Here is a 14,684-nt window from a genome sequence, read left to right on the forward strand (position 1 = left end):
TTAATGGACACTGCTCAGTGATGCCAAAAACAACTTTCTAAATCAGTACCATCCACTGATATACTGCCTGACGAGGAAAAAACATAGTCAAGCAGGTGCCATAATTGGACGCAATGAGGTACTGCTACGATCTTCAACCCTCTTGAAACTAGAGGTCGACCGATTATGATTTTTCAATGCCATACCGATTCTTGGAGGACCAAAAAAAGCCAATACCGATTAATATACCGATTTAAAAAGATATATATATAATTAATTTGTAATAATGACAATTACAATAATACTGAATGAACACTTATTTTAACATAATATAATACATCAATAAAATCAATTTAGCCTCAAATAAATAATGAAACATTTTGGTTTAAATAATGCAAAAACAAAGTGTTGGAGAAGAAAGTAAAAGTGCAATATGTGCCATGTAAAAAAGCTCATGTTTAAGTTCCTCGCTCAGAACATGAGAACATATGAAAGATGGTGGTTCCTTTTAACATGAGTCTTCAATATTCCCAGGTAAGAAGTTTTAGGTTGTAATTATTATAGGAATTATAGGACTATTTCTCTCTATACCATTTGTATTTTATATACCTTTGACTATTGGATGTTCTTATAGGCACTTTAGTATTGCCAGTGTAACAGTATAACTTCCGTCCCTCTCCTCGCCCCTACCTGGGCTCGAACCAGGAACACATCGACAACAGCCACCCTCGAAGCATCGTTACCCATCGCTCCACAAAAGCCTCGGCCCATGCAGAGCAAGGGGAACAACTACTCCAAGTCTCAGAGCGAGTGACGTCACCGATTGAAACGCTATTAGCGCGCACCCCACTAACTAGCTAGCCATTTCACATCGGTTACACCAGCCTAATCTCGGGAGTTGATAGGCTTGAAGTCATAAACAGGTCAATGCTTGAAGCATTGCGAAGAGCTGCTGGCAAAACGCACGAAAGTGCTGTTTGAATGAATGCGTACGAGCCTGCTGCTGCCTACCATCGCTCAGTCAGACTGCTCTATCAAATATCAAATCATAGACTTAATTATAACATAATAACACACAGAAATAGGAGTCTTTGGTCATTAATATGGTCGAATCCGGAAACTATCATTTCGAAAACAAAACTTTTATTATTTCAGTGAAATACGGAACCGTTCCGTATTTTATCTAACGGGTGGCATCCATAAGTCTAAATATTCCTGTTACATTTCACAACCTTCAATGTTATGTCATAATTACGTAAAATTCTAGCAAATTAGTTCGCAACGAGCCAGGCGGCCCAAACTGTTGCATATACCCTGACTCTGCGTGCAATGAACGCAAGAGAAGTGACACAATTTCACCTGGTTAATATTGCCTGCTAACCTGGATTTCTTTTAGCTAAATATGCAGGTTTAAAAATATATACTTCTGTGTATTGATTTTAAGAAAGGCATTGATGTTAATGGTTAGGGACAGTCGTGCAACGATTGAGCTTTTTTCGCAAATGCGCTTTTGTTAAATCATCCCCCGTTTGGCGAAGTTGGCTGTCTTTGTTAGGAAGAAATAGTCTTCACACAGTTCGCAACGAGCCAGGCGGCCCAAACTGCTGCATATACCCTGACTCTGTTGCAAGAGAAATGACAAAATTTCCCTAGTTAAAAGAAATTCATGTTAGCAGGCAATATTAACTAAAGGTTTAAAAATATATACTTGTGTATTGATTTTAAGAAAGGCATTGATGTTTATGGTTAGGTACACGTTGGAGCAACGACAGTCCTTTTTCGCGAATGCGCACTGCATCGATTATATGCAACGCAGGGAACGCTAGATAAACTAGTAATATCATCAACCATGTGTAGTTAACTAGTGATTATGATTGATTGATTGTTTTTTATAAGATAAGTTTAATGCTAGCTAGCAACTTACCTTGGCTTCTTACTGCATTCGCGTAACAGGCAGGCTCCTCGTGGAGTGCAATGTAAGGCAGGTGGTTAGAGCGTTGGACTAGTTAACCGTAAGGTTGCAAGATTGAATCCCCAAGCTGACAAGGTAAAAATCTGTCATTCTGCACCTGAACAAGGCACTTAACCCACTGTTCCCCGGTAGGCCATCATTGTAAGTAAGAATTTGTTCTTACCTGACTTGCATAGTTAAATTAAGGTTACACATCATTACACAGGTGCGTGTTGTTCTGGGGACAATAAAAGGCCACGGAAATGTGCAGTTTTGTCACACAACACAATGCGACAGATGCCTCAAGTTTTGAAGGTGCGTGCAATTGGCATGGAATGCAAGAATGTCCAGGGCTGTTGCCAGATAATTGAATGTTAATTTCTCTACAATAAGCTGCCTCCAATGTCATTTTAGTGAATTTGGCAGTACTTCCAACTGGCCTCACAACTGCACACCACGTGTAACCACGCCAGTCCAGGACATCCACATCTGGCTGAATTGTGGAATTGTCTGAGACCAGCCACCTGGACAGCTGATGAAACTATTTCAGAGTATTTCTGTCTGTAATAAAGCCCTTTTGTGGGGAAAACTAATTCTGTTTGCTGTGCCCCTACCCCGTAATGTAAAATCCATAGATTAGGGTCTAATTTATTTATTTCAACTGACTGATTGTGTTGTATGAACTGTAACTCAGTAAAATCGTTAAAAGTGTTGTATATTGCGTTTTATATTTTTGTTCAGTATAGGTAGGTAGGGTGCAGAATAGTAAAAAAAAACAGTGGAAAAAAGAAACTTCTGAACAAAGAGGCAACAGTGAGAAACAAGTAGCGCATTTTTATTTGTGCAACACAAATTATAATAATTCAGTAAACCTTAGTAAATGTACATGTCATTATGAAACAATAATACAAAACCATGTTCAAGATAAGTAAAACATAAGTAAAAAAGTAACATTTACTTCATGGTAGTTCAAATTATACAAAATTATAGGCATCACAGTAACAGCAAAAATGGCCACAATTAACAGCGTCAATGTTGAAACAGTGAGAACAATTAGATTGTCCATCAACTTCATGGAAACTTCCATATAATAGGAAAACAACAAAAACTAATGTTTTCGAACAAATATTTTTTTATGTAACAAAAATCCAACATAATATTATTGTGCTCTGATAATTATCACTTCTGGTGATAACACACAAAGCACTGCTGCTTGTTGTTCAGACACAAAAACAACTTTCCATCACCACACTTGGAACACTTCCACCTCGAGACGCCCTTGACGCACAGGTTGCACCTTCCTCTCTGTTCCCCAAAGATAGGCCAGTGTCCAAGGCAGTCATAACGGACATCTGCTGTAGGCTGTAACGCTCTGGGATTGTGCAGGCGCTTTGGAGGAACTGATGGTTGGCCAACCCTGGCTGGGAGTTTGTTGACTACTTTTAGAGTCCCTGCCACAGACAAACGAAACCTTTTTAGGTGCACTGTTTTTTCCTTGAGAAGGTCACAGTCCCGCTTGTACATCAGCCAACCATTGGCAATGCACAGATCAAGGATGTATCCAAACAGAGGTAGGTACCACCGGCGTGCCTTCATAGGTGTCTTGTACAGACGCACCAGCATATCAGACAGATCGATGCCCTCCTTTGCTTGAATATAAGCCGACATGACTGATGGGCATGCGATATCAATCTTTTGATGGGTCTCCCGACAGAACCGCCTAACATTCCCCAGAGGTTCAATTCCACATGCATTGCTTAGTATTGAGACACTCTTTTTGTCCAACCACCTGACAGCAATCACCCCCTCTTGAGAACAGTAGTCGTATGCTCCACGCCCTAGCTTTGCAAGAGCCTTGTCATCCATTGCAGTTGCTCCACCTGTGCATTTTGCTCTCACAGTGCCAATACACCTCACACCCAGTCTGGCCTGCAGGGACTTGACCAGGTCAAGACTGATGAGATAGTTGTCACAGAAAACAACTGTAGCCTCTGGCTCCGCAATAGATGTACAGAGAGTGGTGACAACCTTGGTACTCAGCAGATGATTCTGTTCATCTTCATCTAGCCCACTGTTGAGAAATGTTGTATCCCCTTGGTACAGTAGCAGGTCATGGATAATACCTGAAGAACTGCCCCGAGAGAATAACCTAAAACCAAATTTGTCATGCTGATTAGATTTGTAATGACGAAGATTTCCTGCTTTGGTGCCTTTGTAAGCTACCATGACTTCAGCTATGCTTTGCCTGTTGGTTGGCTGTATGAGGAGACACTGTTGACGCAGCATGTTAAAAAGAGGTCGGATCTTGTAGAAGCGGTCAGGACTGTGATTATTTTGCATGTTGTCATTGAAGTGAAGAAACCTGCGGAGTGACTGGAACCTTCTCACAGACATGGCATCAGCCACAGGTGGGAAGCGAGAGTCAGAATGCCAGTAGTCCACAAAGGTTGGAAAGTCAAAAACACCCATGTAGAGAAGCATAGACAAGAAATCCTCAATCTCTCCAAAGTTTGTGTTGATTGAGGATCCAGTCTGTTGAACAGAGTAAAGGTTGGTCTGCTCAGCAATGTGTGCAATCATCTGATCAGTGAAAAACATCTTGAAATATTGATAGGGGGATTGAACACACTGTGGTGCCACAAACACTGGATCTGGAACTTGGAAGGAATCTATGTCGGCCTTCTTCCAAAGCGGATGTCTTGGCTGTGTTTTGAAGGAACTAGAATTACATGGGCTTACAACTGTGTCGAGATTGTGGTTATGTGTGTCTGTAGGAACCAATATAATTACATTTCTGCCTTTTCTCTTCTTTCTCTTGGGAGACTCTGGGGTTTTAGGGTATGGGGAAGCATCTCCTTTTGTAAGCTTAGAAGGGGACTCGTCCTCCAGATCTCCTGGTTTTGGAATATACTCTAGGTCATCATCCTCTGAGTCACTTAGGTCTTCCACCTCTGACTCCAGGGGATCCTGTGGTAGAATGGCCACAGCAGCTCTTGGCCTCTTTCTACTGAGGGTTTTTGTGTCCATGTGCTATCAGAGAAAAAAACATGACATTTTCCATAACATCCATAAAATATCGTTAGGAGGCCCATTGACAAAGGCAAAACTAAAGAGATAATGCACACAAACCTAACCTTACAAAACATCTCAAAGTGTGTCTATTTCAGTCAGTCTATTATTAAATGTTTGAACTCACCCGCACATTATCACTGTCCTCTGTATCTGAACATGATGATGATGGTGATGTTTCCAACAGCTCCCAAGGCACTGACACTTTCACAACATCCTCATCTTCTGACTTCAACCAGTCTTCATTCTCTTCTTTCTTCACTGTAATTGAGACAATTTCATCTACTGGTAAAAGGGAGCATTCTTCAGACTCCTCTTTGACTGGGACTAGAGTAGGCAGCACCTGACACGGAGAAAACATAATTAATTCAGTATCATTTTATTTCTAACAATAACTCTGTGCCTTGTAACAAGGCGTGCGCAGTTAAGGATATAGCTACTTACCTTTACTTTGAGATACTTCATGCGTTTATGTACACGCTCTTGTTCTGTGACTCCATGAATGTCTGAAACTGTATCAAAGGAGGGATCTTGTTCAATTGGGTCCTCCTTTAGACAAACCTGGGACATTTCAACTCCTAATGAAACTGCTGACCCTTGGCTCTGCTGAATCTCACATTCTTCAGCCTCCTCTTTGACCTGCCTCCAATGCAGTGAGTGATCCTAGAACAGACCATGGTTGGTGTTAGGGAAATAAACTATTTGACTAATAGAACTTGTTAATGAACAGCCAATTGTGTTAGATATTGTAGAATTAATTGCTTCTCATTTTGAAGAATGGATAAAAATGTGGGTTAACCTACAAAAAGCTCTCCTGGCTGACCACTGCTTTCATATCTCCCATATTGATCCATCTTCAGCAGATGACGATCAAACTCATGCCCTGTCAATAATAATAATACATGTTATTGCACCTTTCAAGATCCAAGGACACATACAGAGTAAGGAATAGAATAAAACAGCAAATATAAACAGGACATTACTAAGAGCAAAAGTAAATTCCCCAAAATGTGTGACCACGTTTTCCAAAAACGTAAATATCTGCTCTGAAATAAGATTAAAAGATGTCTGCTGAAAGAATGGGGTGTCAGCTTTGTGATATGACAACTTAGTTATACAAAAAAAGTATCTGGTTATTAAAGTACAGTAAGTGAAGTGGATTAACACCCGGTAACATATTTATGGTAACGGAATGAAATGATGGGTCCCTGCTCTGTTCTAGACACAGAAATTAATTATGGATTTGAATGTCATTCTCTTTGTGATGATGTAGCATAAATAGGTACACAAAGTTATAAATAATTTGTATGGAAATATACATTGAAAGGGTAATTGATCAAACTCACAAAACACTAGAAACATACATTTTCCTTGGCTTTTAGCCTTTGCTTTTCTCAAACTGTGCCTCCTCCTGTCTTTTTCTTTGACCTCCTCATAACTCCCCTTCTCCTTTAGCCTTTGCCTGTATCTTCTTTGCTTTTCAGCATTTGTCAGTGGCATGGTGACAATCTGTGAATAATACATTTGAGTGGAATGACTGACAGACAATTGAATTAATCGTTATTACAAGATTACTACTATCAAGATGTTTACAATTCACTGATTTACTCCTTAGAGATCTGCATTTGAGAAAGTGTGTGTATCCCTCTTCCCCTAGAGTTTGTGTAGCAAAACGCTTTCAAGTGGATGTGGATTCGAACAGTCTAAAGTCTGGATAGATCCACAAAGATATCCAGCTGCATTCGATTATGAAGGAACAGAGGCACACACACTCTTAGCTTTCATTTGACATCTACTTTGATGCTCTTATGAACTTCACACGTTCGTCTTCATGGCTCCTTATACCCAGAGTTTCCAAATGTACTCTTTATTAAAGCTAACTTACCGGTATGTGAAAATGCCCAAGCTAACTACAATAGCTAGCAAGTTGGCTGCCGCTAGTTTTTCTTGATAATTAGTTCTAACTAGCATATTGCTTGAATAGCTAGCTACACACCAACTTGTCAGCAATATTATAACGATCATAGTTTATATAAATATATGTGTAGAAAATATCTTTACCAGTTACATGGATGCTTTCAGAAGTATCAAAACGGTATAGAAACCTTTCTCTGGAAATATATGGGGGTCGGGGAATATTTTGGTAGTTGCACATACGGAATCTCGAAAATACCAAAATACTAGCTACAAAGTCTGAAAATATGTTTTATTTCCCTTTAAACTGTATTTTACTGCCTTCTGCTGGGCATATACGAAAGTGAATCCTACTGCCCCACAGTTGCGTCAGATAACGAAAAAGATCTGTCTTGACTAATGTCACGTTCAAAACAACTGGGAACTCGGAAACGTTTATTACTCGTGTTTACGGTTGCCTTTTCTTAAAATTGTTTCATCATAGTTAGTGATACACTCAGTCATACGAGACAGAACTTACTTACCAAGCTCTCGCTCTCACAAGACTTATTGAAGAGGTCGTGTGGAGAGCTGTCCTTTTTCTTTAGCTTATTTCTGCATCATTCGTGGGGGACAACATGTTTACTGTTGCCTTATTTTGAACTAGAACAATGTACCAAGATGAACAGACTTGGCCAAGTTTTGATTGCTAGCAATTAATAAAGGTGTAATCATTACATTAGTTATGAAAAATAGAAAGATTTGGAGGGTGTCAGAGAAAAAAAACAATCTGGGAATTTATCATGTCTTTTATATTTGAATATTGCTGTATATAGCTAATCATTAGGTCATACACATGTAGTATGAAACAGCCCTACAGTTCAAGTAGCTTTAGAATAAGTCCGATTGGGGAGTTGTCTCCAGTCCTAGTTATTGAATGGTCTGCTCAGAAAATCATTATCAATAATGGTAAAGAAATATTCCATTAAAATCACAACTTTCTTCAACAATTATTTTTATTTTATTTCAACAATCTCAAGTGGTTTGCAACAATCATACAAACAGTACAAAATAATTATTTGAGAAACTGACAGTTGAGTGACAGAAATTTGTAGAAGATGTGGGTATTATTACAGTCATTATTGATCGGCCCATGCACTTACAGTTAGGGTAAATTAGGGTGGCAAAATCTTATTGTATGAATGTTGTCTTGAGGTGACAGGTGCATTTTGGTCAAGTCTGTTGTTAATCTGTGAAATGAAATAAACAAGAACCATGTCAGTAACATGCAGATTCATAACACTGTATAACAATTACTGTGAGGATGTTGTACTTTGTGCATACTGTTCACACCTGGTCTGAGGGTTCAAATCATTAGTTTCTCAACCAATAAAATTAATGACCACGAGGTGCAGGACAGTGTGGGCTAATAAGAAATCGGCAAAGGCCCTCTCCTGGGATATGGACAGGAAGTCTCCTTTGTTATCTGGATTGATCTGGATACGCAGGCAGACTGTAGGCAGGCCAGAAAAATGGGGTGGGTTGATCAGAAACCATTTCACAATAATGGTGGCTGCCATTGGTTAGCGTCACGCTTCACTGATGTACAATACAGCTGAATATCACAAGATTGTGCAAATAAAGTTACAGTTGAGTGTTTAAATTACCTCCCAGGATGAAGGCTCCAACACAAGATATGAACCCGGCCAGAAAGCTGTTGAATGGGAAGGTGCCAACCAGCAAGCAGTACAGAAACTGCAATGCACCAGTTAACAAGATGTAGAAAAGGTAGGCGTCGACCACTTTCAATTTATTCGATGTTTTGGTCCTGTATTCCTCCAAGAATCGAGAAATAACTGAAATTACCGAGTTGGACATGTTTTCTTATGAACAAAAAGACCCAAAACGTGCAAAGAGAATCAAGATGTAAGTCGCTTCCGTCAGACGCCGCACAAAAATGACGTGTCACTGAAACTGGGGTGTATTCATTACGCCGATTCTGCTGCCAAACGTTTCGTCTATTGCAAAACTGCGAACGGGAAAAGGTTAGTGTTATCCGGAATCCTTGGGACGTCCCTACCCTAAACCTATACCTCAGTGTCCTAAACCCTAACCAGAGATATTACAGAAAGGATGAGATAGGAATTAAATTGGCCAATGAATGGAAAAACAGGCTCATAAGCAAGCATTTCATTTTTACACCGGTTGTATTCAGCACGTGACATACAACTTGATTTGACATATAAAACCCCACCCAGCAGACTGTCGACCAATCGCGTTCGTTGTCATGCCGCTTTATACAATGGGTGGGTCTAATCCTGAATGCTGATTGGTTACAACTGCATTCCAGCCTGTGTCTATTTAAGCAATAAGACCCGAGGTGGTGTGGTATATGGCTGTTCTTAGGCACAAAGCAACACGGAATGCCTGGATACAGCCCTTATCCTTGTTATATTGGCCATATACCACAAACTCCTGAGGTGCCTTATTGCTATTATAAACTGGTTACCATCTAATTTAGAGCAGTAAAATGACATGTTTTGTCATACCTGTGGTATACGGTCTGATATACCACGGCTGTCAGCCAATCAGCATTCAGGGCTCGAACCACCCAGTTTATAATCCACAAATGATCACTGGCTAAATATATTACTTTAAAATGCCTATTTACTCTGTTCCATCTGACTGTGCAATCCACTGTCTCATCAGCCCAGCCAGGCAATTAATAAACTTGATATCCACTATAAAAAGCATCTAGGCATTATCTCACATTACTTTTAGACTAACATGTAGTTTTCAACAGTGGAGATTTGTATAAACCTTGCTGTCTGTTTCTCCAACATTTGCAACATTGTTTATTCAAATTCGATCTCCAGCCGTCCCATAGTACTGATCATATTGGGAGTCTGGGCGAGACAGACCGGCAGTATTTCTCAGCCAGTCAAAATCATGAATCAACGGGCATAATTTTAATGGATATATACAAAGACATGGCAAATGACTTGACTTTAAATTAACCGTAGTTGACTAGCTAGCAAGCAAGGGATAAGAACGTTGCCAGCCAGTATGGCAATGGAACATTTAGAACGAACGACTGGGTCGCGTCCATAGATACAGAACAAAAAGACTGGGTCGAGTCTCTGGCAACCGAACCGATAGAACTAACGACCAGCAGTTTATATCTTGTGGAAGGATGAAATAGTATGAATAAATTCATCAAATAACTTTTAATGAAAATATGGCAATCATTATTTGAATATGTTGGTAATCCATTGTATAAAAATTATAATGCCCTCGAAGCCGGTGTTTGGAGGATGCGTTTGCAGCTGTGCCAAACACGGGCTTCTCTGGAATGATCACTTAATAATGCCATCCCTTTCACAAAATAAGGGCAAAGACAGTACAGTATGAACATAAGCTAAAACTGCGACGTTGGTTAGCCAAACTCATGCGCAGAAACAAGTAATCGGGTCTAACGGTCGTCTCGCGCCGAACTGCGGATGTGCCGGCCATCAAATCAAAGGTCCTCCATCAATGTAAAGTTGTAATTGACGAAAAATGAAAACGTGTCAGTTTGTCACTTTCACGAGGTTGGATTTGACTTCCCAAACCCCAGCCTGGTCTGTTTGGTCTCTTTCACAAGCGTTCCTGGAAGTCTCGCGATGTTGCGACTCTAAGTTTAGAAACTCTGTGGTCATGGTATGAGTCGAGAAACCTGCCTATTTTCGTCGAAAGTACGTAATGTCACGAAGCAATATGATATTACAGAGAACAAGTAATTAACCCGAAAAATATGTTTTATGTTGTACATCTTGTTCACGAAATTCATGCTAATGTTGGGTTTTTAGTTAGCGCCCAAATTGACTCATTGGAGGAGAACTCTTGTCCATAAATCGCCTCGAATAAACCGCGCAGCCCATTGACGACGCATGGACAACGTACAAAATATGAGTTAATACGATTTCTCATACCCTACCATTTAAAATGTCAACTTCAATGTGGGTATGGACGTCCCAATAATTCCAGATGGCAAAACGTTTTGCAACGAAAACGACTTTATTGGACCAATTCAGGTAGGTCCGTTTCGTTCTGTTTTCTTCCCTTTAGTAGGTTAACGGTTTCCGTTGCAAGACGTAATGAATATATACGGGAAGGGATACTGAATACACCCCTGGTATAACAACAGCATTCCCTCCCGCATGTATAATTTACTCTACATTAGTTCCATTTTACAAAACAGCGACCGTCGGTCGCAATTAACTTTGATTCTACGTGTTGTTAATGCATTTTTTTTTTTATAAATACATTGACTATGTCCCTTTGTCCTCTTCTCTATTTGGTATAACGATGCAAGACGAGACTGAACCAAAGTAAGTTATTGGAAATAATTAAGAATAGTGAGCACTTTGGTTTGACAACAGTTTTGCATGGTAGATAGTGATTAAGCATTTAGTAACTTGTTTTTATGCATTTTTTTTTATACATCCTAGTGGCCAGTTGATTAATGCTGTTGATAATTATGTGTGTGTGTCCTCTCTGTAGGTCAGTATCTGGGTGCAGGTGGTGGCCCTCATGGCACCCACCTCTATGCCCACTGAATAGCACAGAAATACTTACTATTCCAGTGAAGTATCAGTGAAAATACTTTTTGTACTACATTAAGTCTGCCTAACCATTTACCTTTTCTTCTCTTCCAGTTGCACATAGAACTCTTGTAATGGTCCATGGATTTGGGGTAGGGCTATGGACCCCCTCTGTCACTTGCGACATCTGTTTGTGTTTGACTTGCTTGGTTTCAGACGCAGCTCCAGACCCCACTTTCCCATGGACCCAGCTCTGGCTGAGGAGCAGTCAGTCAGTTTTATAGCGCACTGGAGGCGGGCCCTGGCCCTAGATTGCATGATCCTATTGGTCACAGTCTAGGTGGTTACTTGGCAACATCCTATGCCATTCAATACCCGAGAGGTCAGAGGAGAAATTTACAGTTGACACACTCTTTAGTGGCCAATCCTTTGTGTTATGACGAAGAGCATAACATGTATGAACTTAGAGTAACATGGTTCTTACTTTCCCTGTCAGAGTCAGTCACCTGATTCTAGTGGACCCCTGGAGCTTCCAGCCCATGCCTGTGGATTCAACCTCAGGATCGACCAAACTGCCCTCGCTGGGTTGAGGCCCTAATTTCCTTATCCACACTCTTCAACCCACTGGCAGTGATCCAAGTTTCAGGACCCTGGGGTGAGATGGCAGGGGTTGTCTGAGTGGCATGGGCTAGGGTACAGGGATAAGAGATAAGATAGGTTAACTCGGTACCTAAACTCAATATTTCTTCTGATTTCTGTTATACGTATAACCTTTTGTCTAATTCTTTCCCCTAATCTTGACTACCCCATCTCTCCTTCCAAGGTCCAGTGGTGATTTTAGCATGTAAATCTTGCATGCCTCAACACAACATTAAACAATACATTAATTGCACTGTAACGGTGACAAACTGTAAGGGCCTACATAAAGCTGTCCCAACACGCTACACCTGACTATCAGCGGAGCCTTGTCTGGCAGCGAAACAGTTAATTCAGCCTCATTTACTGCCTTTAAAAACACATAGCTGACTTGCTTAAACAAATGTTGTTTCTACTGACAATTGAGATGTACAAACCATGGCATAAGGGGACAACGAGCGGATAAGAGGCTGTCTAATTTCGATTAAGACATTAATGAGTGAGCTAGGATGGACATAGTCAATATAACTATTTGTTCAGCACTTTTGAAATGTACAGCGACAGAATTCAGAACATGGTCCGTTCTTACAGTATTCTCCCTGTACACCAAGTCAGAACCGTTTGGATAAATAAAGGGGGCATATCAGCAGACAAACTCTTACATTATTCAATGATGACATTTCTCTGATACAGGCTATAGGTTAAATGTGCACCACCAAGTCAGAACAGTAGACTAAGTTAAGATGGGAAAAGGAACCAAATTATTAGGGTGAGGCACATGGGCTACTAACAGCTTACTACACAACATACATTAGTATTACTTTCTTAGCTACAGTATACATATCTCCCTGGCATATTACATAATTTATGCAGCAGCATACAATACATTTTTGGACTCACCTTGTTGTGCTGTGCTCACTTGAACAGGAAGGCGGCGCGGCAGTCCTTCGTGGGCAAATTTTGTCATCCACCTGGCATTCTCTGGATTTATGGTGCTTTCAAGACACCTGGGAACTCTGGGGGGGTTGATCAGTGATCTTCAGGTTGACGCTCTAGAAGGAGCTACACCTGCACTGTGGTGAGATGGAGTGTAAAAAGACACCAATCACTCATTGTGGTAGGAGAAAACGTGTAAATAAGAAATCACAGCCAAACCCATATTGAAATCACAAAGAGTGAAATGGAAAGCTGAACCTCGCACTGCCTCCATCCCCTCCCTTTTTCTTTCTTTGTCTCAGATGGTTGAAGGAGCAGCTCACGATGTCTATGCTGATCAGCCTGAGGAGTTCAACAGAGTTGTGCAGAGCATCTGCGACATTGTAGACTAAGAAAGTCTGTGTTTCACTGATTTAATGATGCTGCTTCATTTTATTTATATTATACAGCCTACTGTGTGAGTTATGTGGCTTTTTAAGTTTCTCTTTTCAAGAGGTTGTCATTACTGACAGTAAGATCACCATTATAGTATCTTGACTTTATCTCTAGCCACTCCAATTTGCTTACCGCCCCAATAGGTCCACAGATGACACAATCGCACTGCACACTGCCCTAACCCATCTGGACAAGAGGAATACCTATGTAAGAATGCTATTAATCGATTACAGCTCAGCATTTAATGCGTTTGAGCCAATCAGTTGTGTGTGTGTGTATATATATTAGTGCATTCGGAAAGTATTCAGACCCCTTGACTTTTTCCATAGTTTGTTACTTCACAGCCTTATACTAAAATTTATGATTTCCCCCCCCCCCCCCCCCCCTCATCAATCTACACACAATACCCCATAATGACAAAGCAAAAACAGGTTTTTAGATATTTTAGCAATGTTAAGAAAAAAATAGGCATTTACATGAGTATTCAGACCCTATACTCAGTACTTTGTTGAAGCACCTTTGGCAGCGATTACAGCCTCGATTCTTCTTGGGTATGACGCTACAAGCTTGGCACAACTGTATTTGGGAAATTTCTCCCATTCTTCTCTGCAGATCCTCTCAAACTCTGTCAGGTTGGATGGGGAGCGTCGCTGCACAGCTATTTTCAGGTCTCTCCAGAGATGTTCGATCGGGTTCAATTCTGGGCTCTGGCTCTGCCACTCAAGGACATTCAGAGACTTGTCCCGAAGCCAATCCTGCTGAGTATTCTTGGCTGTGTGCTTAAACTCCAAGCAGGCTGTCATGTGCCTTTTACTGAGGAGTGGCTTCCGTCTGGCCACTCTAACATAAAGGCCTGATTGGTGGAGTGCTACAGAGATGGTTGTCCTTCTGGAAGGTTCTCCCTTCTCTACACTCAGGAACTCAGTCGGGGTCTCAACTTATAAGTGTAAGAATAGTAGAATACACCAGGTGCAATTTTGACATTTGGTTGTGCATCGTTCAGCAGTTTTTCTTGTTATGTCAGTCACTGACAGTCACTCAATTAGCCATGTCATCTTAAAAAAAATGTATTCGTAGTTAGCTGGCTAGACTATCTAAACTTGTAGTAATCGAGGCCGAATACTGACAGTGCACGTGCCCAGGGCCCTGACCTCCAGGTGGCCCCCATTAATTTTGTTACTGACTCTCACTCCGATATCATA

General features: G+C 40.7%; 2 protein-coding genes and 1 long non-coding RNA gene across 4 annotated transcripts; 1 reads left to right on the forward strand and 2 right to left on the reverse strand.

Annotated features, from left to right (window-relative positions):
* Positions 1–2,744: 2,744 nt before the first annotated feature.
* LOC120054883 (piggyBac transposable element-derived protein 2-like) lies at positions 2,745–7,143 on the reverse strand. 2 transcript variants are annotated; one of them, XM_039002593.1, is made up of 6 exons: positions 7,061–7,143; positions 6,364–6,508; positions 5,803–5,882; positions 5,444–5,662; positions 5,127–5,342; positions 2,745–4,960 (listed from the first exon to the last, which is right to left on the reverse strand). In XM_039002593.1, the coding sequence occupies exons 2-6, from the start codon at positions 6,497–6,499 to the stop codon at positions 3,110–3,112; spliced, it is 2,502 nt and encodes an 833-aa protein (XP_038858521.1). In that variant the 5' UTR covers positions 6,500–6,508; positions 7,061–7,143; the 3' UTR covers positions 2,745–3,109. The 2 variants fall into 2 exon arrangements, with proteins under 2 accessions (XP_038858521.1, XP_038858522.1); XM_039002594.1 differs by lacking the exon at positions 6,364–6,508 and having other exon boundaries at positions 7,061–7,136.
* Positions 7,144–7,890: 747 nt separating this feature from the next.
* Positions 7,891–8,996, reverse strand: LOC120054500 (dolichyl-diphosphooligosaccharide--protein glycosyltransferase subunit DAD1-like). The gene is made up of 3 exons (XM_039001932.1): positions 8,560–8,996; positions 8,246–8,405; positions 7,891–8,142 (listed from the first exon to the last, which is right to left on the reverse strand). Exons 1-2 carry the CDS (start codon positions 8,768–8,770, stop codon positions 8,275–8,277), a joined length of 342 nt encoding a protein of 113 aa, XP_038857860.1. The 5' UTR covers positions 8,771–8,996; the 3' UTR covers positions 7,891–8,142; positions 8,246–8,274.
* Positions 8,997–10,140: 1,144 nt separating this feature from the next.
* On the forward strand, positions 10,141–13,081 carry LOC120054501. Its single transcript, XR_005477612.1, has 3 exons — positions 10,141–11,857; positions 11,972–12,130; positions 13,039–13,081. It is a non-coding gene; the product is annotated as an uncharacterized LOC120054501 (long non-coding RNA).
* The last annotated feature ends 1,603 nt before the right edge of the window (positions 13,082–14,684 follow it).

Source organism: Salvelinus namaycush, chromosome 10, assembly GCF_016432855.1.
Source record: "Salvelinus namaycush isolate Seneca chromosome 10, SaNama_1.0, whole genome shotgun sequence".
Classification (NCBI taxonomy): domain Eukaryota; kingdom Metazoa; phylum Chordata; class Actinopteri; order Salmoniformes; family Salmonidae; genus Salvelinus; species Salvelinus namaycush.